Source organism: Suricata suricatta, chromosome 5, assembly GCF_006229205.1.
Source record: "Suricata suricatta isolate VVHF042 chromosome 5, meerkat_22Aug2017_6uvM2_HiC, whole genome shotgun sequence".
NCBI classification, from domain to species: Eukaryota; Metazoa; Chordata; class Mammalia; order Carnivora; family Herpestidae; genus Suricata; species Suricata suricatta.
The window spans coordinates 29,766,578-29,793,131 of NC_043704.1; the positions used below are offsets into that span (position 1 = coordinate 29,766,578).

Below are 26,554 nucleotides of genomic sequence, written 5' to 3' on the forward strand. Positions count from 1 at the left end.
GAGACTTTAGCCTCTACTATAAAGCTGTCATCGTCAAGACAGTATGGTATTGGCACAAAAACAGACCATGGGCCAATGGAATAGAATAGAGAACCCAGAATTGGGTGGCCAATGCATGGCCAATTAATCTTTGACAAAACAGGAAAGAGTATCCAATGGAAAAAGACAGCCTCTTTAACAGATGGTGCTGGGAGAATTGAACAGCAACATGAAGAAGAATGAAATCAGACCACTTTCTTACACCATACCCAAAAATAAACTCAAAATGGATGAAGGACCTGAATGTGAGATAGGAAAACATCAAAACCCTAGAGGAGAAAGCAGGAACCAAGCTCCTTGACCTCAGCAACAGCAATTTCTTAACACAACCCCAAAGGCAAGGGAATCAAGAGCAAAAATGAACTATCGGGACCTCATCAAGATAAAAAGCTTCTGCACTGCAAAGGAAATAATCAAGAAAACTAACAAGCAACCGATGGAATGGGAAAAGATAGTTGCAAATGACACATCAGATAAAGGGTTAGTATCCAAAATCTACAAGGAACTCATTAAACTCCACACCCAAAAAAACAAACAATCCAGTGAAGAGATGGGCAGAAGACATGAACAGACACTTCTCCAATCAGGACATCCAGACAGCCAACAGACCCATGAAATGATGCTCAGCATCACTCACCATCAGGGAAGTACAAATCAAAACCACACTGAGATACCACTTCACACTGGTTAGAGGGGCTAAAATGAAGAATCAGGAGACTATAGATGCTGGCGAGGGTGTGGAGAGACAGGCACCCTCCTACACTGTTGGTGGGAATGTAAACTGATGCAGCTATTCTGGAAAATAGTGTGCAGGTTCCTCAAAAAATTAACAGCAGAACTCCCCTATGACCCAGCAATAGCACTGCTAGGGATTTACTCAAGGGATACAGAAGTGCTGATACATTGGGGCACATGCACCCCAATGTTCATAGCAGCACTTTCTACAATAGTCAAATCGTGGAAAGAGCCTAAATGTCCATCAACTGATGAATGGATCAAGAAGATGTGGTTTATGTATACAACAAAATAGTACATGGCAAGGAGAAATAATGAAATCTGGCCATTTGTAGCGATGTGGAGGAAACTCGAGGGTTTATGCTAAGTGAAATAAGTCAGTCAGAGAAGGACAGATATTATATGTTTTCACTCAAATGTGGAAGAGGAGAGACTTAACAGAGGACCATGGGGGTGAGGAAGGGGAAAATAGTTAAGGAGAGGAAGGGAAGGAAACCATAAGAGACTCTTAAATACTGAGAACAAACTGAGGGTTTGTGGAGGAGAGGTGAAAATGGGTAATGAGCATGGAGAAGGGCACTTGTTGAAATGAGCACTGGGTTTTTATGGAAACTAATTTGACAATAAACTATAAAAAATATAAAACAGAAACTAAATACTACATTCAGAAGTACAGACTCGATAAGTTGGTATGACTAGAGCTGAAGAAGAGTTGATCCATTTTCACAAAGGTGTAAATATTTCCTTAAATTTTTATAGTAATTATTATTTTACCTTTATACATACACAAATCAAAATGTGTTTTTGTTTCATTTTATTCATTTAAAAAATTTTAATGTTTATTTACTTTTAAGAGAGAGAGAGACAGAGTGCATTGGGAAGAGGCAGAGAGATGGAGTCACAGAATCTGAAGCAGGCTCCAGGCTCTGAGCTGTCTGTTCATGAGCCTGATGTGGGGCTCTAACTCATGAACTGAGAGATTCTGACCTGAGCTGAAGTTGGATGCTCAACCAACTGAGCCACCCAGGTGCCCCTCATTTTATTCTTAATAATGAAACAACAATAGAATTTTTGCTAATTAAAAAATGGTCTTCCAAACATCTAATGCTCCATCAAACAACATAGAATACTAAATAGATGAATGAATAGTGCCTGGTGTGAACCTTTGATAAGGAACCAGGAGACAGGAGGTTGACCATTATCACATGATATTTCCCCAAAAAATGCTTATGTGAAACCTTGAGGAACAGAAAGATAAAATACAAGAGCAACACAAAGTGTCAAGTCCATTGTTATGATTATTATTACTAAATCAGAGATAATAAGAATGACAGTTATAAATTTAGTATTAAAAATGTTTGGGAAATAATTCATGTGACACTCCATGTCCTGCCGTTGCTCTGGACCAAAGAACATCCTGAAGGACAAAGTGGTTAATGATATTGTCAGACAATATCTTCTCTCTTCCACAACCCTAACTTAATTTCAACAAAGGGTGTTCTCTCTGCTTTACAATTAGGAACAACATTTTTATGGTTTCTTGCATCACCATGAACACTTTCTTAATTTCAAACCCTCAAAGGTGTCAGAAATTATCTTTAAATCATACCCTAAGAGCTTCAACAATCATAATAAAGATAACAATAACCATTAGAATTCACAGGGAGCTAGCTGACTCTCCCAAGAGCAAGCCTAGGTGTTTGCACATTAATGCATCAGATGAAACCCAGAATTGATGTTATTTTTATCTTGATTAATTCCTAATTCTTTTTCAAGATCAAATAAAAGGCTCCCTCCTCTCTATAATTTTCCTAACTCTTCGAAGCAGAATTTGTTGTTTTTTATACTTGGATTCATTTTCTTATATCTGATTTAAACTCTCATCACAATTGATTTTAGTATCTCCTTCACCGGACTCTGAACTCTGTAAAAAGAGGGGTGTATCATATTCGTTTTTGTTTCCCTGGTACTAAGTATCAAGCATACAGTATGTGTGCAATAATTGCATAGTAAAAACAGCTGAAGAGACTAAATGAAAATAAAGTCAACATGATAATCATAATATTTTAAAAGGATACTCATTGGTCTAGGATAAGGTACAATTATCTTCAACTACAGACAATGGCGGATTGCAATTATTATTAAGAGGATAGGACTATAAATACAATATACGTAAGGTTAAAAAGTAGGGATATTCCATTCAGTATAATCATATCAGAAGAAGTCCCAGACATCATAGTTAATCCTAAAATAAGTAACAGTAATGCTGAGAGAGGAACGAATAAAGAACTCTTCATTGGAGGACTAGAATTAGGAAAGATATAAGGATATGAGGAAATACATATTATGAAGAAAAATAAAAGAGTTGGAATTGATTCTTTCAGAGATAAAACTGTGAAGAAACTGGTATCACATCCATAGAACTTCTCCATCTCGTCAGAAGTGAAGAGCAGGTTAGTATTAGGTTAGTATTTTACCTAAGAATTAGTTAAACCTAAGGAAAAACTCATTAGATAGTCTAGTGTTTCAAAAACGAAACTGCTGATAAAGAACCTGTTGAATTCTTATTCCTATTGTTCTTTAAGAATAGAACAAAAGGCTTGGAGTAATCCTCTCCGTAGTTCAAGTGCTGATATTTAAAAGTAAGCTATTAATATTATTATTCTTCTGATTTTTTTCTAGGTCAAAGATCTACCCAGGAGCAACTACAAGACTTCTTAGAAATGTGGCTGTAATTACTGAGGGAACTTTGCAATGAATGATAATTAGAAAGCAAATCAAATTAAAATATAAATCACATTAGTTTCTCTATAATTGGTTGCAATTCAGTTAATATCATCAAACAATTACCATAAGCATTCATAAATGATTTGCTAAAGTATTTGGAGGACTGAATGCTGTTACTAATCCATCCATAGCTAATCAATTTTTGTGGAAATTGAAATGTTTGTCACAAACTAGAAATGCCCATTAAATACTTGAACCTTCAATTTGAGTTGATAAGTTCTTAGGACACTAACCATGTGTTGGCCGTGGCCTATATATACTAGGAGATATAGAATGAATTTATTGTTGGCCTTACCTTTCTTTGAACAACTCCTGTAAGTTTCTCCATTTCCCCCAGAATGGCAGAAAGCACAGATGATTTTCCAGATCCAACTTGCCCTACAACAGCCACTAAAGCTCCTTCTGGAATCTTTATGTTCAAGCTGCATGAAGAAAAGAAGAGAGTTGATACGGGAAGTTCTTGTTACAGCTTTTAATGTATATTCCTAGATAAGTTAGAGCATCATCCTTGAAATTGCTTTAATTCATATGATACTACATTATTCTGTGAATACCCAACCTTGCAAATGGCAAAAAACAAATAATACAGGGGAAACAGAGGAAATAAATTGAAAGCAAGAGATGAAAAAAAATAATCTATAAAAATAGAAGGTATCATGAGAGGTTAAAAAACTCTTGTAAATTTCAATATATTCATCTTCTGCTTTAAAAACTTGAAGAAATAAAAATATGGAACATTACAGAATTCAATACTAAAAAGTTATTTGTTTTTAATTATTCCCAGATTATGACTTACTTTTTTAGTACTGGAATCCCTGTTTTATCCCAGGAGAAGGAAGCATTTGTAAAACCAATGGCATGATCTGAAAAGAAGAATAAATATACTGGTGCATTTTGGAGCTAATTATCTTCAACCCAGAAGTCAAATAAATGTTGAAGGCAGAGGAAATGCTGACCTCCTGTGTAGTTCCTTTCAATATTTTGAAGAAGAAGCTCCTCAGTGTTGAGAAAGTCTTCCAACCGACCCAATGATATTTTTGTCTATCAAAATAAACACAGATGGAATTTATTTGGGGGTCAAGAAAAACTTCAACTACAAAATTTTGTTGTGACTTTATAGCACGATTAAAATTTTTTGATGCTGGGGTGCCTGGGTGGTTCAGTCAGTTGAGCAGCCAGCTTTGGCTCAGGTCATGATCCCGTGGTTTGCGGGTTCAAGCCCTGCATCAGGCTCTGTGCTGACAGTTAGCACAGAGCCTGGAGCCTGTCTTCAGATTCTGTATCTCCCTCTCTCTCTGGCCCTCCCCTGCTCATGCTGTCTCTCTCTCTTTCTCAAAAATAAATAAAGCATTAAAAATTTTTTTGATGCTAATTGAAGGCACTGATATAAATTTTCAGTAAGCATAGTTTGAATTGTTTAACTGTTTATAAATAACTTCATTCCTAAAAAAGAAAGAACAGAGTCAAGGATCAAAGACCAAAACAAATGTCATATATTCAGGCAGGCATGAGAGAAAGAAACAAAAATTATTCCTGGACACTCTAGTAAAGCCATAATGACTAATTCATTAATTATAATAAGATTAGTTTTTAAAAGCAACTTCAGAATTGTTGAATGAATTCTGCTTCTGAGTATAAAATGATAGTTTTGGCAATAATAACATTTAGTTTTAGTAATTAGGATTATTAGGATAAATAAAATCAATTTTGCTTTCCTGAAACTGATGTACACAAAATCTCTAGCACATTTTTATTCACACTATGCTGGAAGACATCTATTGTTAGTGGATAAGATGTAACTGGGCCACAGTTTTATCAAGTGCGGCATGTCAGTATGCAGGGCTGTCTTTTTTTCTTTTCTTGCCTTTCCTTTCCTTTTCTTTCTTTCTTTTGACAATCATTCTCTGTATTTATTTAGTGAAGGCAGTAGTGTACCACTAGGAGTTGGAGAACACTTTGAGATATTAGAACTTTAGCTAAATTCTAATTTCCAAAGGAAAACAATACTTAACTCTAAGAATGCCATTTTTATTAAGAATGCCTTGAAAAAGTTGTTAGAAGCATCACATCAATAGTACTTCTATGCCCTCTGTTGGTCATTATTGGTAAAATAACAAATCAAAAAAGGTACGATCATAAAAATGGATTACTTGGTATTCACTACATATTTATTCAAATAATATACTGTTAGTATTATAATTTTAATATAATTAATATAATTTAATATAATCATTGCTATCATAGTTACTATTAGTAACTATAAGTAACTATTTAAATAATATAAAATGTATCTATTTTTGAGAGAGAGAGGGCACAGTGAGCAAGGGACAGAGAGAGAGAAAAACCCACGAGGGGCAGTGGGCAGAGAGAGAGAGAGAGAGAGAGAGGTGGGGCTCACCAGAAGCGGGGCTGGAGCTCACCCAAAGTGGGTTGGGCTCCAGGTCACCCGAAGTGGAGCTCAAACTCACTAACCATGAGATCACAACCTGAGTCAAAGTCAGATGCTTAACAGATTGAGCCACCCAGGCACCCATCAAATAATATAAAACTTTGAAGGCAGAGTTCTTAGAGCAAAGAGCTGGTTCCAATAAGCAAAGCTTCCCTTTGATTATGAACTCAGACTTAAGAGGATTCAATGGTGGACACCAAACGATGGAAACCTGACATTCAAAAAATTTAACAAAATCTCAGGGCAAAGGGATCAGTCTCCACATTCCCTGTGGTTTTAGCAACTTTCCACGCATTATAATATTCAAAGAGCCCCCAGCAACTAGAGATTACAATAAAGACCTGCTGAAGCAGGTACCTCATACATGGTTTGTTGGCAGACTGACATTATCAAGGCATGTGTTTCCCCATTTGTTTCATTCAGTACAGAGGAAATGCCACTGAACCCTGGGGAAACATTCATATCCAGTTCCATATAAAGCACCTAGTTAAACATTTTTCAACTAAAAACAGAAAATAAGACTTTTGATGACATAATGTCTAACACCACCTTTTCAAAAGCTAAATAAAAGAAACTAACACTTAGCAAAGAAAATAATATCTTATAGTGAAACACTTAAAAGTCATTTTGATAGAGAAAAGCATAGGCAAAGGAGACTTGATTCCTTCCATTCATTAATGTTCTCTATTACTAATTAAAAAGGGAGATTAATTTTGAAAACAGTGTAAAATAACCACAAAAAGTGAAATAAATACTGAAAAGAAAGACACAAAATAAAATGTGCAAAACCATAGACTTTAGTAGATGAATGACTCTTAGTTTAAGAGTATTTTGGATGTACCTGGACCACAGCTGAGATCACCATTGGTAAATCAAACAAAGGAAGTCTCAAAATATTAAACAAAGACATAGATGTGAACACATTACTGGCTGTTAAAATGTTTCCTTCATCCAATAGGAAATAGATGCCAAAGGTTGCCAGGGACACCTAGAAAATATAGACATGTTCTTACCTTCAATTACTCAGTGCTAACAACAGCATGAGTTAAAGTGCCTCAAATTAGGGGAAAAATGTTAAAACCTTTTTTATTGTTGTTTACCAAAATCCAGCATTATTCAGTATGATTGCTGAAGAATATAAAATAAATGTTTAGATCATACAATTGTGTACCTTAGAAAACGGCATCCTTGAGACCACGTGGTCCAACTCCCTGTTTTAGATATCATGTTCTTGCTAGAGTTATTATTCCCATTTAAAATGTGTACTAACGCACTGTCAGTGTGGTGCCTGCTGGGATTCTCTCTCTTCCTCTCTCCCTGTCCCACCCTGCCCACTCTTTCTCTCTCAGAATAAATAAATTTTAAAAATTAAAAAAATAAGGAAAATGTGTACTAATACATTTTTTAAAAGATAGAGTATTCTGTAAATTTATTTTCCAATGGCACATGTATACATCCTGACTCATGTGTAATAATTACACTCTGTGAGTCATAAAATTAAGTGAAGAAGGTATGAATAAATCATGGCTCATAAGATTTATATTTACCTTGTGTCATTTAGAAAAGGCAGAAAAGTTCATATATGCATGAGAATATACTATCATGTACATAGGACTTATCTTAAGCAAATACTTCTTGGACATTTTTACCAAAGAATTCCAAATGTAAATATCACTTTTATTTTCACAACATTAATATATTTCTTTAAATAAAAAATAATAATATTTAAAAGTGCCAGTCAGGGAGACATAGAGAATCCCCTGGCCCCTGTCACCACTGGGAGAGGTAACTTTGATTAAAATTGATGCTTCAGCTCTATGTGGTTTGGTTTTCCTTTGACTTTCACTCATTGCTTCATACCTCAAGGCACTTTATATTCTAGTTTAAATAGCATCGGATTCCCAACGCTTACATGGTATGATAAAAAGAGAATGCCCTCAGTTCATATCAACTTTCCTCCAAATATTAATCCTATAACTCTGAGGATATTACAAAAGTAGAATGGACTTCCATTTCCTATTGTGAAATGAGAAAAGCAATGCCTTATTGCAAGAATGAAACAAGACAACCTCTATTAACTTGTCTGGCATGCAGGGGCAGCACTCAATAAATGTTCATTCCCTTCCCGACTCCATATAATGTGTCTTTGGGTCATACTTAATCACACCAATCAAGGAATTTTATACCTGAAATTAAACTCTGAAATGCAAGTTATATTGTTTAAGGATATAAAGGCACGTGTTTGATCTGTGAGAAATGTATAAAGAAGTAAAATTTTATTATATGTAAAAAATACAGACCGATGAGAATGCATATACTTCTCTTTAAAACTTCCATTATCTAATCTACATAAATCAATGACTGCATTTCATGGAAATGTTAATTCAGATACAGAAGCCTCCACTATGGACACCTTAAGCTCAGGCAATTTGGAGGTGATCTGCAAATCACATTTGAAAATCAAAACAGGAAATATTATACACACTCACCAAGAATGGGATGCAAGTTAATGTCAGCATAGAAAATACAGCAAGATACCCAGCTGACTTTTGAACTTCTAACTCTTGTTCTCGAATTTCAGCAATCTTCTTTTTATAGGAGGGTTCCCATGCATAAAGTTTGAGGATCTGTAAAGGAGGCAGGCAATGACGATTTAATAAATCAATATCATATAAGAAATAAAAACATGCCACATACAAGTATACACAGAATAGTCCCCGGCCCCCAACACGCACACAATCATAAAGGTCTCTAAAACAAAGATACTCCCCGGCCCCCAACACGCACACAATCATAAAGGTTTCTAAAACAAAGCTATCAAACTCATAAAGCAAATAATGCTCCTATTTTCACCGCAGTCAAAATTTTTCCTGAAGCTCCTGGGTAGCTCAGTCGGTTGAGAGTCCGACTTGGACTCAAGATCATGAACTCATGGTTCGTGGGTTCGAGCCCCACATCAGGTTTTGCCCTGACAGCACAGAATCGATTTTAGATTCTCTGTCTTCCTCCCTTTCTGCCCTTTCCCTGTACATGGTCTCTCTCTCTTCTCTCTCTCTCAAAAATAAATAAATATAAAACAAGTATTTCCTTGTATTATGGATTTTTGGAAGTAGATATCTGGGGTATCCTTCTCACCCACTAATAGATTATTCTAGAGCCAAACTTCAGCAACATCCCAGCTCTGGGCATGAGCCCCATAGCGTTTCCGTCTAGTTTAATCTTAGTACGCTTCCTGCTGGTTCAGCTCTCACTTCTATCCACTCCCCATTTCTCAATACCTATGTTCCTTTCCATGGCTCACAATTTCTTGAAGACTGTGGCATGGGACTTCAAACCATTTTCGGAAAGGTGACTAGTGTTTTGAGATTATAAATTGGAATATATATAGTCACACACTTCCTATTGGTTGTTTCTCTGGAGAACCCTAAAAATCTCTCACTGGTTCTGTGAACTCAGACATGACACTTAACTGCTCAGAAACTCTGTTTTCTTATTTGGAAAAGGAAGATGAGAAGTTATTTTCTTGGGGTCCTAATAATTATATGAGGAAACAGGTAAAATGATTAAAATGATATGTGACATGCAGAAGTTGTTCACTAAATGATAACTATTATCATTCTCAGAGAGATGACCTCTGTTTTCCTCCCCCATACCCCAGGGATGCTGACCACCCACACCTTCAAACTGTCCTATACTTTAAACTTCCCTATACTTGGTCCTTTACCAGTATTCTAGTATATTCACCGCTGGGACTGCTATTTCAAATTTTCGACTTTGCTCAGATCTCTAGGAGATGTTCTTTTATTTTATCTACACTGTCCTAGTCTTACTGATAAAACAAATTTCCTTTATGAATATCAATCTTTATTTGTTTATTTATTTATTTAGGGACAGAGACAGTGGGAGTGGGGGAGGGGCATAGAGAGACAGGGAGAGAGAGAATCCTAAGCACTGCCAGCACAGAGCTCAAACCCATGAACTGTGAGATCGTGACCTGAGCTGAAACCAAGAGTCAAGCACTTAACTGACTGAATATCAGGTATTCGATAATTTAATCTGAGTTAAATTTCAGAGCTACTTAACGCTACTCTTAATTTCAGATAAGTAAGTGAATCATATTAGTCTCTTTTCAAGGTATCCTTAACAATGTCTTTCACTTCAGTAATTTTCAATTTTGTGAAAGTTCTACACAGCACAATACAGCAGAATTTTTATTGATTCCTAAAGTGAATCTATAGGTACATATAATGGGCATCTCCTATGTTTATAATGATGGATGCATAAGACAGAAATTTTCTCTATAATTGTCAATTCCAGAAGGAAATTCCATGTGGGCTTTACAAATTTTGCCCCTTGGAAAAAATCCAGTGGTGCCAGGGTGGATTAGGAGTTCAGCGTCTGACTCTTGGTCTTGGCTCTGGTCATGATCTCATAACTTGTGAGTTCAAGCCCCACATCAGGCTCTGTGCTATCAGCACAGAGCCTGCTTGAGATTTCTCTCTCTTTCTCTGACCTTCCCTGGCTTGCTCTCTCTCTCTCTTACCTCTCTCTCTCTCAAAAAGTAAATAAACGTTAAAAAAATTTTAAATCTGATATGGCATAATCTAGGTACAACAGGATTTTAAATTATATCTATGTATGTATGTATGTATCTATCTAGAAAGTTCATGAGGTTGTACTGTTTTATCATAGAGAAAATATTGGCGGCATGGGGGTAGCTTCTTAGGGATAAATAATTTATAGCATATATTTTGTAAAATAACATTTGTATGGTCATTTCCATTCCCCCTAAAAGAACCTGAATGACATTTCATCACTTTCCCATATACACCTGCCATCACACTGATGATAATGCTATTGCCACCGTTGCCTGCTTCATTCCATGTCTTCCATACAATCCCTTAAAATAACTCATATGTTGTGTCTTTTGGGATATTTATGTTTATTTATTTTTGAGAGAGACAGAGCATAGGCAGGGGAGGGACAGAGAGACAGAGAGAGACACAGAATCTGAAGCAGGCTCCAGTCTCTGAACTGTCAGCACAGATCCTGATGAAGGGCTCGAACCCACAAGCTGTGAGATCATGACCTGAGCTGAAGTTGGACACTCAACCAACTGAGCCACCCAGGTGCCCCTTTAAATGCTCTTATACAAGAAATTTGAAATACCATGCAAACAATATATATTTCATTACCTTGATACTGATAATGGTAAATAATTCATTTATTCACTAACATTACTGTATTCTAAATAGTGAAATTAAAATCACATTCCTTTTATATTACCTTAATTCCATGTAAGATTTCATTGAGTAGTTTTATCTGCTTATCTTTGTTCTTCGTTTGGCTTTTCTATTTAACAGAAAGAAAATGATAGCGTATTTGACAAGGTTGCTAATAATTTAACTTACATGGCTACAGCTTTTTGAAAAACTACAGTCTCTTCCTTCTATTTCACATGGTATTTAGTTGAAAACCACCATAAAATATGCATATATTATTCCATTGGTAAAGTTAAAAATTAGTTATAAATAGATATACTTATATATATAGATATATTATGTATGAGTTTTGAGATATAAAATTCAAAAGTAGCCAGCAGTAGAATAAGAGCAAGGTGCATACTTTACAAAATAGTAGAAAATATATTTATTTAGATGTAACTTGTTTAAAATTGAATTAAAAAATCCATATTCTATCATATTCTATTTAAATCAGATTAAATTCCCCAAATTTATCAATTACATATTATTATATATATATATAAAATAAGTATCACAGGAATAAAAATAATAATAAAGGTCTGTATAGTATAAACACTATCTTGAGCATTAATATTTTGGAAACTAAAGTGATTAAAATGGATATTTTCAAATACTGACTCTTTTTTGGCAAATAATATATAATTACTGTATATTCAAATATTTAACATTTGTATATTTTATACTTATCATTGCTTTGTTATTGCTTAAGGGTTTCTTCCAAAAACATTGTCACAATTATGACATAAATAAGTAGAATGTTTGTGTATCTAACAAAATACCCATTTATAAGTTAAAATCCATAGTATTCTTTATGTGATTAAAGGCATATTTTCTGTTTAGTATATTTGTACATATAATTGTAGTCTCTTTGAAAGTTTTAGGGCTATATATTAAGGTTCCCCCAAATGTATTTCCATTCCTAAAAGTTTCAATGTAAATTATTTAAAATCTGGAATTTTTATTTTTTTTTGCCCCCAGTGCTGATTCCAACAAGTGCCCTCCTCCATGTCCATCACCCATTTTCCCCTCTCCCGCACCCCATCAGCCCTCAGTTTGTTCTCAGTGTTTAAGAGTCTCTTATGGTTCACCCCCTCCCTCTCCTTAACTGTTTCTCCCCCTTCTAAAATCTAGAATTTTTAAAAGCTACTTTAAAAATATTAATTATAACTAAAAACTTGTTATTCTAAATATTAGTGTGTTAGTTGAGGCACCTGGGTGGCTCAGTTGGTTGAGCGGCCGGCTTCAGCTCAGGTCATGATCTCACAGTTCATGGGTTCGAGCCCCGTGTCAGACTCTGTGCTGACAGCTAGCTCAGAGCCTGGAGCCTGCTTCAGATTCTGTGTCTACCTCTCTCTCTGACCCTCCCCTGCTCCAGCTGTCTCTCTTTGTCTCTCAAAAATAAATAAAAGAAACATAAAAAAATTTTTTTAATATTAGTGTGTTAGTAATTTGTAATTATTTCATAGTTATATGGTATTTTCTAGTTCATCTCTAATGAATAGTCATCTTTTTAGTAATTACTTGGTAATTATTTTAGTAATTATTCAGTAATTGATTTATATTTAGAAAATTCAGAAAAATATAAAAGAAGGTGTAAATCTTCATCCCTTAAATGTATTCAAGTAATAAGTGAAAAATTTCCCTTCCTTCCATCTAATTCCATTCTCTAGGTAACTATTCCTAAAAGACTGGTGCTTCATCTTTAGATTATTTCTATGCTTATACAAATTCATTTATATCCATATCTGTATCACTTCATTTACTTATCTCTATCATACCCATGTGCATAGGTATATTCACATTTTAAAAATTGGATTAAGGATATATATGTACACGTATGCATAATATACACATATATATGCATACCTAGGTTTCTTTATTTTCCCTTTAATATATGATTGACACCTTTCTGTATCAGTACATAGATGTTGTTAATCTTTCATCCATTTAAAAAAATAAAATAAGTGTCATAAGCAATACACCTGCATATGTGTCTACTTTAACATGTGAAACCATTCATCCCTCCCCTTACACTGTGGATTCTTAGTGCAATGAGCTATATACCCTGTTTCTCCATTTCTAGAGTACGGCATAGTGCACACTGTCTGGCACATGGTAGATGTCAAATAAAGTACTGATAGTAAGAAGAATGACTGAATGTAAAGGAAGAATAATAAAATTATTTTGGTCACGCACTTACTATCTACTTTCTGGATGCAGGCACTCCTTGCTCACTGTAGCCCACCAGCCTCCCTGCCACTCCTCAGGCAAAACAAGCACACCCTTATCTCCAGACTGTGTCCACACTGCTCCTTTTTCTTAGTAAATCTTTTTCTCAGACATCCACATGATTCCTCCCTTGCCCTGCTGATATATCATATTGTTCCTGAGGACTTTACTACCGCTCTATGTGAATGGCACTCTTTGTTACTCTATCATCCTAGACTAATTCACAGTTCTTCGTATGCAAATTAACATCAGGCATTATGCTACTTATTCGTTTCTTAATGCCCATCTCCTCCAGTGAAAGCTGGGACTCATCGGTTCTGCTCACTGCAGTAGTTCGGCACAGAACAGATGTCCAATCGATATCGGTTGCATGAATGAATGATAAAATTGGATTATTCCCACATATGCAGAATTCCCTAGATGGTTATTGTCAACACAAGTCAGAAAACTTGGCCTCTGACACATGTAACAGGAGGCCGTCTTTTTCTTACCTTTAGCTTTTTTACTCTAGTTGCAACTAAAGCATTTATTGGTATAACCAACACCAGGACTGCTGCCCCTGCGAACACTGCGGGCCCCAGCTCTTGCCAGAGCAGTGATACGGCCATCAGGATTTGCAGAGGGGCTGACCAAAGGAGATTGAGGTTTGCTGTCAAGTCCATGAGCTGCTGGGCATCTGCTGACATCAAGTTAATAACTTCCCCAGTTGAAAACCTCTTTCGAGAAACATTAGATAAAAGTAGGGCCTAGAAAAAAAAAAACCAAATTTTTAAAGAGTTCCAGAACTCTTAGAACTTGGAGCATCATTATCATCAAACAATGGTAACTTAATATCAATTTTTAATATATTTAGGAATATGATCAAGATTATTTATGTATTAGGATTATAAAATTTGAGTCTTTTTTAATATTTTTACATGAGGAAGGTATAATTATTGATCAAAACTTATAATTTTAAAATTCACTACATATTGGCAGAGAGTAACATTTGGATTCCCAAATATCTTCACTAAGAACTCTTCGCTGATTACAAAATTGTAAAAAAAAAAAATCTGTTCTAGGGGTGCTTGGCTGGCTCAGTCTATAGAGCATGTGACTCTTGATCTTGAGGTCATGAGGTCAAGCCCCACAATGACTGTAGAACTCACCAAAAAAAAAGAATCTATTCTAATTTTTAGCATTGAGGATCTTCTCTATTAATTGACCCCCCCTAAAGTGCTAAACCATCTATATTTTATCAATACAAAGTACACAAATGAACCAATAAATATCTAATGAATGCTGATGAACAGTACTATGCTTGAAACTAGAAAACTTAAAAATAACACTGTCCCAATTCTCAAGAAGATTATAATCTAGTTTGGAGTCTACTTACCACCCCCTCACACACATATACTTCCCATACAGAATGATCGTAAGTATAAAAATAGCTAAGAAGGGCTAGGAATTCAGGAAGATAAAAATATTGGAAAGGATTCATGGAGCAGATGGAAATATATTATTCCAAGGCCCAATTCTCACTTTCTCTCTGTGCACGTTATTTTAATATTTGTATACTGAATTCAATATTCCCAAGTTTAATTATTGGTAATTCATACTAAGGTTGATATTAGAAATTCACTTATATAATTCCCCACTGACTTAAAATTCCCTGTGAAAAAATAAATTAACTGTAAAAGCAGTGGGGAATTGATAACTGTACTGACTAGAAGTCAGGTAAAAGACCATTCATATGCCCAGAATTTTAGGGAATGTCTACTGCATTGACTTAAAGAGAGACAGGATAGACAGCGGAGGCTAACAAGGGTAAATGCGATATAGGAAGCACTCAAAGTCCATTTTTTTCAAAAATTAAATAATAAAAAGCCAAAGAAAAGGCCCATCTGGAAAATAAGTAGATAAAGCTTTCAGCGGAACTCTTCTAACATTTCTGAGTTTAAGCAGGAGGCCTTCATGCAAGGGGGAGGTACAACCTCTTTGGGGGGTTGGGGATGGTCTGCACAGCTGGGAGTGTCACAAGGTTCCAGAATCCCGTGAACGTTTATGGCTGCTATAGTGTTCAATCCTTGTTTACATTTCTGCACAGTAAATTAGAAACAGTTCTATTACTGACTAGTAAGGAGGGGAGAGTGGTGTTAGTGATAAAACAGAATCATTACTATTGCTACAAGGGGGGGGGCTTCAGCCATGTCTCCCCCAAAGGTAGGTTTTTAACCTAAATACCTATGTTACTGTTCATCTAATTTGGCCAAGTGAAACCATGGAAATCCAAGAACTGTAACTCTCATTTCATTAAGCCTATAACATTTCTTAAGAGAGGTCCATTGAGGGGCACCTGGGTACCTCAGTTGGTTAAGCGGCTGACTTCGGCTCAGGTCATGATCTCACAGTTTGTGGGTTCGAGCCCATGTTGGGCTCTGTGCTGACAGCTCAGAGCCTGGAGCCTGCTTCAGAGTCTGTGTTTCCCTATCTCTCTCTGCCCCTCTCCCACTCATGCTCTCTCTCTGTCTCAAAAATAAAAAACATTTAAAAAAAAAAGAGGTCCATTGAGCTCTAATAAAATCTACCAGCAACTTAATAATAAAAAGTTATAAACTATTTTCTCCACACTTATTGAAGGAAAAGTTACATAGTATTTAGTATTTATGAAAATACTAGCAGATTGAATAGTTCAAAGTACCTAAATTATCCAAAGAGTCAAATAAATGACCTATTGGGAAAAAAATATCACAAGAAACATGAGAAATATATGAATATCTCTTTATAATCTTATAGTCAAAAAACATAATAAAAAATGAGTAAAAACAAAAAAAATAATTTAAAATTGAAAATACAACTGTCAAACTGTTTACAAATGCAATGGAGGCACCAAAAGTCCAAATGGATATTACAACAAAGGAATTACTTTATTTATTTATTTATTTATTTATTTTTAATGTTTTTATTTATTTTTGATACAGACAGAGACAGAGCATGAGAGGGGGAGGGGCAGAGAGAGAAGGAGACACAGAACCGGAAGCAGGCTCCAGGCTCTGAGCTAGCTGTCAGCACAGAGCCTGACGCGGGGCTTGAACCCAAGAACGTGAGATCTGACCTGAGCCGAAGTCGGAGGCTTAACCGACTGAGCCACCCAGGCGCCCCGGAATTCTTTTTTTTTTTAATTTTAGTGTTTATTTTTGAGGGCGAGAGAGAGAGAGAGAGAGAGAAGGGAAGGGCAGAGAGAGAGAGAGAGGGAGACAGAGGATCTGCAGCTGGCTCTGTGCGCCTGATGTGGGGCTGAAACGCACTAACTGTGAGATCATGACCTGAGCCAAAGTCAGACACTTAACCATCTAAGCCACCCAGGTGCCCCCAAACTGGAATTCCTAAACTAATAGATATGTTCCAAAACTTTTCCCAGATATTAGAGAAAACGTATTTTTTAAAATATGAAATATTTAAAAAATGATTAAAGGCATGGAGGAGATTCAGGAAGCTATACATCCATGAGATATAAATACACACACACACATATATATTACATATGTTTTAAATGTATTATATTCATATTAATATATTAAATATATAGTATAGATATATGTTAATATATTAAACATGTTATAGTTATATTAATGCATTTTATACACATTTATATTCTTTATAAATTTAGAGTAATGAATAACCAACTTCTAGGGTGAAATGCTTGGGTTCCAGGGCCAGCCAGCTACTCTATTTCATAGTAACTCTTTAAAAATGGGTAAGTTAATTATTCTGACTTTAAGTTTCCTTATATTACATATATAAGCATTATATATACAGCTACATCTATGTCTATAACTGATTATATATCTATTTCTATGTACATAATAGTGCTTAAGACAGTGCAATAGATATATATGTTTGCATGTGTTTATTATACATGTGTGTATATTATATATATATATAGATACATAACAATTACTTTATAGGTAAAGAATAATAAGAAGTAATTAAAAGTAAAATAGAAGACAGTCTTTCTGAGTGAAGAAAATATTTCAAACCGAAAACAGTCAGGAAGTACCAGTCAATTTAGTTAGAAAACAGTATCCCCTCTTACCCTGGTAAAATTTGCAAATTCTATAATGTTAAAATTATCCTTAAAAGAAATACTTACAAGCACCCAAACATAGTAAAATTAAAACAAAACAGGTAATCCAAAAATGGTGGGGTCAGAGGTGGGGGCTGGCAACAGCTGTCAAACCTACCATCAGAAGACAGCACTGCTATGATGATAAAGAACATGTGGAAAAAGCACTTCGATATGTAATGAGTGAACCATACATATTTTGAGTGAAGATAGTTAACAACGTGACAAGTAAAACAAGCGAAAATGACAATAGTAGGAAAAAATTTAGTGTGTACATATATGAAAGTTTCTGCTATGCATTTATTTAAATTTATGTTTGTATATAAGAATAAAATGTATTTAAAATATAGTCAGATTAAATACAAAAAATAAACCTTACAGAAATCATATAACAAAGGATTTTCTCAACATATTCGATCATGAAATAAATGATAGATTTATTTATGAAATAAATAATAGATTACTAAAAATGTATTATAAATATATATATGCATATAAAATAATTATTAGAGATTACATCAATAATTATCTTTGCAATCTAGAATTATGAGAATTGCTGTCATTTTCTCTTCCCCATTTTATGCATTGCACATATTTTCTTCAGTATACAAAAGAAAATTATCTTTAAAAATTAACTGCTTTCAAAATATTAAGATTAAAGTGCAGTATATAACTGGATTTTGTTCTTCATTGCATTTTTAACATCAAGAGCACTGATTTTTCTTTCAATAGTTTTTTCTGCCAACTAAGCTTTTACATTTCTGTGAGGGACAAAATTCACAAGACATGAAGAGAAATTTAGTTACCGTTTATTCCTAAATTATACCATCTAAATTGCCTCTTTGTTATATGAAACAATAAGAATCCTGCAATATGACACCACAATTACACTGGATGATGTAACATACTGCAGAACTGTCTGGCAAAAAGTGTTTAAACTGATAAAAGAGAGAAAGCAACACTGAGGGTAAAAAAAACAACAACTGTAAAATCTAAAACCATATAAAAAGCTGGGAGTTTATAAATACTCTTTAATCAAAATGAAAATTAGCCAATTTTCATTTACCAATCATATTGTAATCATAATCACATTCATAAAGCTCTGTTATTTTTAAACTCCATCCAGTTTTGAGATTTCTTTTCTAGAATATTTTCTTTACCTAGTCTACACATGCACACACACACACACACACACACACACACACAATTTCATCACTTTGTGAAACTTCATTGATTGCATTGATTGAACTGTACTCTAACAAGAGCCAGATGGACCAGATACGGCTCCAGCCTTTAAAACCTCTTACTGACTGGAGAGATCTTGATTATCATTGAACTCAATTCACTCACATCTAATTTTATCATCTGATGGTACAATTTGTTTGCCGTTCCACATTCCCCCCCGTAATATATTTGTTCCTTTCTAGACTCACTCTCATGGTCCTGGTTCCTATCTTTATTTCCAGAACTACTGAAATAGTTCTAAAGTATTCCTTATTTCCAACCCTACCTATTTTCATTACTTTCTCTTGATTATCCATCTGTCCGATGGCTCAAATGAGTCCCAAAATCCTCCAGAACTAAAGTACATTTTTACAATGAATTTTTCAAGTTTCTAAAAAAAATAAGCTACAATCCCTTCTTTCTTATCATCCTATCCCTCCCCACCAGCCTGCTCATAAAATATTATCTCTAGCTAAATAATCTACTCATTTTCTGAGCAAGCCATGTATTCATCTGTGGACTCCCTCTCACCACACATTTCCAACAGTAGAGCCTCTGCCTCATGCAATTCATCCTTCAGACCTCCATCATACAATCTTATGCAATATTAACCATGACATGTTTCCTGACCATAACTGCTATAAGTCACAGAAATCACCTAATTTAGAGCTCGAAGGGTCCTCAAAATTCCTCACCCAGTGATTCGAAACCAAAAGTTACTATACTTCTAATGAGATACGGTACACCTAAGGGTAAACCCTCTTAACATTTATAAGACCCCAGTCTTCTTCCGTTCCTCTAAATGCAAAACAATATGCCAGAATTCTCTGTCTGACTCTAAGTATAGAATTCGGATTCTTCCTCTCCTCTTCTTGGCCATATAGAGTGTCTTTATTTTAAAAAATATATCTGGGGTGCCTGGGTGGCTCAGTCAGTTATGCGTCCAACTTTGGTTCAAGTCATGATTTCACAGTTCATGAGCTCAAGCCCCACTTCAGGCTGACCATGCGGAGCCTGATTCAGGTCCTCTGTCTCCCTCTCCCTCCTCCTCCTCCTCCCTCTCTCTCTGTCTTTCTCACTCTCTCTCTACATCTCTCAAACATAAACATTAAAAAAAATTAATATATATCTAAATTTTATCCATTTTCTTGTATTTTATAATTATCACAATTAAGGTAAGAATAAATCTTTAAACTATGAATGTAGAGTCTAGACACTGTACTACTGTCCAATATGGCAGTCATTAGCAATGTGTGGTTATTACATTTAATTAAAATTAAAAATTCACTTGCTTAATCTTACTAGCTACAGCTCAAGGGCTCAATAATCATATGTGACTAGTGGCTGCCAAACCAGATAGTGTGGCTGTAGTACTATTTTTAGTTAAAAATTTTTTTTGAAAGTTTTATTTTCTTTCACTTTATTTTATTTTACCTTTTTTTCAGATATCTCAAATCCTCATATTATTCCTTCAATGGAAAACAATACTTTGGTCTCTAACTCAAACCTGTTCTCATTGTCAGCCTCCATGCTCCAAATCTCTGGGGTTTTTTTTTTCTCCTCCCTCTTTTAAAATTTGAGATCTACTGGGGTTCCTGGGTGGCTCAGTCAGTTAAGCGTCTGTCAGTTAAGTGGCTCAGGTCATGATCTCCTGGTTTGTGAGTTTGAGCCCCACTTTGGGCTCTGTGCTGACAGGTCGGAGCCTTGAACATGCTTTGGATTCTGTGTCTCTTTCTCTTTCTGCCCTTCTCCCACTCTCTTTCCTTCTCTTACTCTCTCTCTCTGAAAAAGTAAACAAACATTAAAAAAATTTTAGTAAAACATTTTAAATTGAGATATATTTAGTTGACATATAGTAGCTTCAGGTGTATAACATGATTCCATATTTGTATACATTGCAAAATGATCACGTCTAAACATCCATCACTCCACATTGTTAGAAAATTACACAATATCTTGTGATGAGAACTTTTAAGAACTACTCTTAGCAGCTTTCAAATACAAAATACAGTATTATTAATTATAGTCATCATGCTGCACATTATATCCCCTTGACATTTATTTTTTAACTAGAAGCTCTGTACCTTCTAATCCTCTTCACCCATTAAAAATAGTATTCCCTGACCTTTATTCCAAACGGGCAGCATGTGAATGGACAGAGAACCAGAAAGTCCTAATGGCTCCCCTCCTCAGCAAGAACAGGGTCTGAGATCAGGTTTATCCCACTCTAAAAACAAGTCCTTGATAAACGAGAGCCAATGTCAGATTAATATAGGTAGCTGGTGCCACTATGAGAGACATTTTGGACATGTATCTCATTTGGAAGGTATCTAAATATGATGAAAATCAGAATTCTATAACCTGGAGAGAGAGAGAAGAGAGAGAAGAGAAAGAAGAGACATTTAACTACACTAATTAGTCACATGGAGAGAGACCCCCTCTGAAAAGCAAGTGTAGGAGAGGAGACTCGGAAAACAAACAAACAAACAAACAAACAACCAGCCTTATACCAGCAGCATGTGCACACGCTACCTCAGCGCATCCATGCAGGTTATAGCAGGTTGTAATGTCTTCTGCTGCTTGTTTGATGGACTTGGAATTAAATTGTAACGCCTATGGCAAGATCTACTGAGCTGACTTGACTGATATACTCCTTTGATGCTAAGTGCTCTTTGTTCTTAAATAGTCCCTCTAAGAAATCTATGGTTTCATCCCTGTAGTCAGTGTGACCTCTGGCATTATTATATCCAGGGTCTCTTTGTACTTTCACCCCCAGAATCACCCCCAATACTTGATATTCTTTTTTATTTGACAGCTGTTCTAATTTCTGCCACATTCTCCTCTTTTAATTTGTAAACCCACCGAAATCCTATACCCATTCTCCAATACCTTAATCACTGAATGAAATCCTGTTTCCTATGGACTGTATATCAAAAACAAGTGTTAACATTTAAACCGATTCCTAGACTGATTGGTATCTTTCCTCCCTATTAGGATTTCTCAGAATTTATAGCCTCTAGAATTATGACTGTGGCAGTATGACCCAGTACTTGGGCTAAAACTATTCCATATTCCCATTTCGGCCCCACATGGCCAAATGGCCTGTAATGCTTCCTGACCAGTTCAGCCCAAATTATACTTCCTTCCACTCATACATATTCTACACCTTTCCCAAGGACCACTTCAAGGCTTCCTTTCTATGTGAAACCTTCCTTAACTGCACACAGTCATTGTAGATTTCCTGCTCTTTTGACCTCTTATAAAACCTGCATTTAGTTCCACCCATTAATTATATATGCTAATAATTCCCCCTAATTTCTTGAAGACGTGGCTTGTTTATTTATTTACTCAGACATCCATATTTTTTTTAAAAAATTTAAATGTTTTTATTTATTTCTGAGAGAGAGAGAGAGAGAGAGAGAGAGAGAGAGAGAGACAGGACATGGGCCAGGGAGGGGCAAAGAGAGAGGGAGACACCGAATCCAAAGCAGGCTCCAGGCTCCAAGCTGTCAGCACAGAGCCCAATGCAGGGCTCGAATCTGCAAACAATGAGCTCATGACTGGAGCCAAAGTTGGACACTCAACTGACTGAGCCACCAGGCGCCCCAGACACCCAGCTTTTATAAAGATGTATATATCAGTCACTCTCCCAGATGATAAAGGTACAACAGGTAAATAGGTTTCTATTCCACACTTAAGGAGCCCACAATTTACAAAAGAGTAGTAAGAATGCAAAATACCCTAAATTCAATAATTCAAGTGATAACTAAGGGAAGGCAGAAACTCCTTAATGGTTTATAATTAGGATGTAAATAAAAGACTCTGGATGGTAATGAGGTGTTATTTAAAATTGTATTTTCAAGAAAGAACAAATTAAACTTCAGGGTTATGATAAGTTAAATATCAGCCAGGTTTCTTTTTTGGGGGTGAGGCGCAGAGTCAAGAGAAGCAGAGTGAACACGGGAACAAGAAAAAAGTAGTATGCAGGATGAAAACCATCGTGGAAGGAAGAAATGTTCATACATAAACAGACAAACATGAAAACATTCCATGCTATTCACTTTGTGAGGAGGAGTTCAGTGACACATCAGTGGACAGAAACCATCATCTAGCTTCATGGATTAGGGCTCACTAGAAGTTGCAGGGACTGTAAGGACTAGAGAGAACCCTATAGAGATATTAATACAACCAGTATTGATGAGTCAAAGTTCTTTTAAAGCAAAATAAATGTATACTCAGTGGGCACCCTAAGAACTTTTAATATAATTTCCTATTTCAAAGACTACAAGGAAAGAATCCATTTAGAAATTGAGAATTCCTTCATTTTGTATACCTTTTTGTAGATGAGTCCAATTACAGCTGTCTTAATTTTTGCCGAAGTGAGCATGTTAAAACGTTGATATTGCTGAAGGATCAAGGTTTGCAAAAAGACTACAACAAAAAGTGCCAAAGCGTAACCGTAGCCGCTCCATCCAAAATCCTGGTGATGTTCACAGAAAATGATCATTTGCCTGAATGTCATATAAAAATTGAAAACGGTGAAGAAATGTTAAACATCTACAGTAGTTAAATGCTAATGAGAGTTAAGTGTTGTCCAATTGTCACACATGCACACATACTCTTATGCTTACTTGTAGAATTCAGTGATTCATCACGTACATATAACATTCAATGCTCTTCCCTTACTTTCTCTTAAGCGCAGAGCCGTGATGTTAGGGGCAATGCTGCTTTGAAGCTAGACAAGGGGGATGGCTCTAATCATAACCATCTTAGTTGCTTAGTATCCTTCAACTATACACTGGCTAAAACTCAGAATGCCTCATGTCATTGTCAATAACATATAGTGGTACTCTTAACCTTTTTAAAACTGCATCTATGTGACTACTACTAATAATAATTTGTAAAGACTTACATATATTCTATATAATAGTGAAAACAACTTGGATATATTCTTTCTGGTACTACAGATTAATATGTCATTTATTTTGAAGGCTCAATTCTTGGTTTATTTAAGTAGTTCCTGTTATTTTGTAGGTAAAACGTATAACATTAGGTGTTTTAGAAATGTACTTTTTATTTACTCTGAGCTCTGCAGATGCAGAAATGTGCTCTGTCATTGTAAATAGCCATTTTCAATGAACTTAAGGTTAAAATCAGAGGAAACCACATGTAATTAGGTAAGACTATACCTAAATTATTTTAAGAATACTAAATTTAAAAATACATTCTTTAGGGGCACCTGGGTGGCTCAGTCAGTTAAGTGTCCGACTTTGGTTCAGGTCATGATCTCACAACTCATGGGTTCAAGCTCTGTATCAGGCTCTGTGCTGACAGCTCAGGGCCTAGAGCCTGCTTCAGATTCTGTGTCTCCCTCTCTCTCTGCCCCCTGCCATTCTCTCTCTCTCTCAAAAATAAATGGTATAAAATTTAAAAATAAATTTAAAATAAAAAAATAAAAATTCATTCTTTATGTGTTTACATTTTTAAAGTTTACATTTTTAAAAAATAAAGGATGAATGTCTAAGCTTTGATCTATTTTATTCACAGCTCAGACAACATATGGGTGAAAAATTAAAAGCAATTTTTTATTGTCCAAATTGCTTTAATAAACCAAGTACTTCAAAATATTAACTTTATTAAACTTCTACTTTGGAATCGAATATATACCAGTGTTTCTAAATAACTTTAAAACCTCTACTGGGGTGCCTGGGTGGCTCAGTCGGTTAAGCATCTGGCTCCGGCTCAGGTCATGATCTCGTGGTTCGTGGGTTCGAGCCCCGCGTCGGGCTCTGTGCTGACAGCTCAGAGCCTGGAGCCTGTCTTCAGATTCTGTGTCTCCTTCTCTCTCTGACCCTTCCCTGCTCAAGCTGTCTCTCTCTGTCTCTCAAAAATAAATAAAAAACATTAAAAAATATTTAAAAAAATAAATAAAACCTCTAGTCATTGAAAATTATATGGAGCATTGCATATTCTCAATGACACTATTAAATTATTCTATATCCCATCTACATAAAATAATAGGAGATTATGTACTTATCAGTGGATCTCTATCAGATACTATCTACTGGGACACCAGATTACTTTTACAAGAGCAACTTACTAAATGTTTTCTTGGTCTATGAATTAAATTTCCTGAAAGAAGTGCACTATTCTTCTTATTTTGGATGTATCTACCAATCGACTTTTTCCTTTCTCATAAAACCACATGACTAAATGACTACCAATAATTATCACAGTGGTTCTACACATATAAATCAGAAAGTACTAGAAATAATCTGTGATCAATACATGGTGAAGATCATAAAACCACATTCATCATATCAGATATGAAGTCATTTTTTGTTTGACTAATATTATAATAAAATTCATAGAAAGGGGGAAAAAGAGTAATCACAACAATCAGCAAGAAACAAGTTAATGAAAGTATTATTTTTATGTGTTTGATCATTACACGAGTCATGATAACATAACGATGTATTTTCAATCTTATAGACAGTCCTGTTTAGTAATTTTTCTTATCAAAAGAAAAAAAGGTACATCTCAAATGAGCCTAAAAAAACTAGCTCATAAAATTCTTTCTTTTTTTTAATGTTTCAACTTTTTTATTTACATTCTAGTTACGTAATATATAAACTCATATATTTTTTTCTGATCATTTATTCCTCAATGTAGAAATATTAAGGCTATTCAGCTACTCTAGAATGAGAATCTCTTGAACAAGTATAACTTTGGATAAGCCCATTTATTTAGTATTCCGTTCAGGAAATGTATTTGAGTTCTATGTGCTAGGCTCTGTGCTTGGTGCTAAGGACATAGACATTGAGTAACACAGGATCCTTTACCAGGAGGAGCACCTAGTCTAGGCAGGAAGAAATACATATCAACTCATTTCAATGCAATATTGACATTATTGTTTTGCAGGTATGGTCAAGCTACTACAAAAGTATATCATAAAATTAGGGACACTGATTTCTAACCCTTAGACAAGGGGTTAGCAATCCTTTAGCACCCTATAGACTGCCAATATTTGGAAAAGACAGAGACCCTGAAGTGCATGACCTATAGCTATTTTAGAAAACAGAGATGACAGTGAGATTCTAGAATGAGTTTTTGAGCAGTAGGCATTGGAAAATAAGAATCAGAGCATGACTAAAAATATCTGGGAATGTCTTGCTATCCCTCTCACTGAGAAGTTAAACCTAATTCTAATTCTCCTCCCCTTGGCTCTGGGCTGATTTAGGGGCTTGTTTGACCAAAATAATGTGGCATAAGGGACAGTCTGGCCTTTCCAAGCCTAAATCATAACAAGACTTGTCTGAGACTCTTGGCATGTTTGCTCTGAAAAAATCCAGCTACCGTGTAAGAAGTTCAACTTATCTGAGACTCCTATGCTCAAGTTAACCATCTGAAGAGACTTTGGAGAGAGAGACAGACAGACAGACAAAGATAGATATCTTGCCATTTCCACCCATCATAGCTCAGGCATCAGTATGTAGGTGAAGAAGCCATCTTGGACATTCCAGTATTAGTACATATAAAAAAGAACCAAGGTAACCCAGCCAACAGCCAGAGCCAACACCCTAAAAATGTGTATCTATTGGAGCTGCTACAGCTCTCTCCAGCCATTCAAGCCCCTCAGCTAAAGCCACCATCATGGTGGGTCAAAAAAGATCCATCCCTCTATGAAATTCTGATCCATGAAATTATGACTTATTTCTGTAG

General features: G+C 35.5%; 1 protein-coding gene across 3 annotated transcripts in view; it reads right to left on the reverse strand.

The window, feature by feature from the left end:
- Window positions 1–26,554, reverse strand: part of LOC115291618 (multidrug resistance-associated protein 1-like) — a 91,342-nt gene that overhangs the window by 48,460 nt on the left and 16,328 nt on the right. For 2 of the 3 annotated variants that reach the window (XM_029939136.1, XM_029939135.1), the window contains exons 5-12: window positions 23,166–23,343; window positions 13,995–14,249; window positions 11,297–11,362; window positions 8,500–8,637; window positions 6,852–6,998; window positions 4,518–4,602; window positions 4,358–4,424; window positions 3,857–3,983 (exon numbers count right to left, since the gene is read on the reverse strand). In XM_029939136.1, the coding sequence (XP_029794996.1) occupies window positions 3,857–3,983; window positions 4,358–4,424; window positions 4,518–4,602; window positions 6,852–6,998; window positions 8,500–8,637; window positions 11,297–11,362; window positions 13,995–14,249; window positions 23,166–23,343 (1,063 nt within the window). The remainder of the gene's footprint in view (window positions 1–3,856; window positions 3,984–4,357; window positions 4,425–4,517; window positions 4,603–6,851; window positions 6,999–8,499; window positions 8,638–11,296; window positions 11,363–13,994; window positions 14,250–23,165; window positions 23,344–26,554) is intronic. The other variant, XM_029939137.1, reaches the window with a different exon arrangement.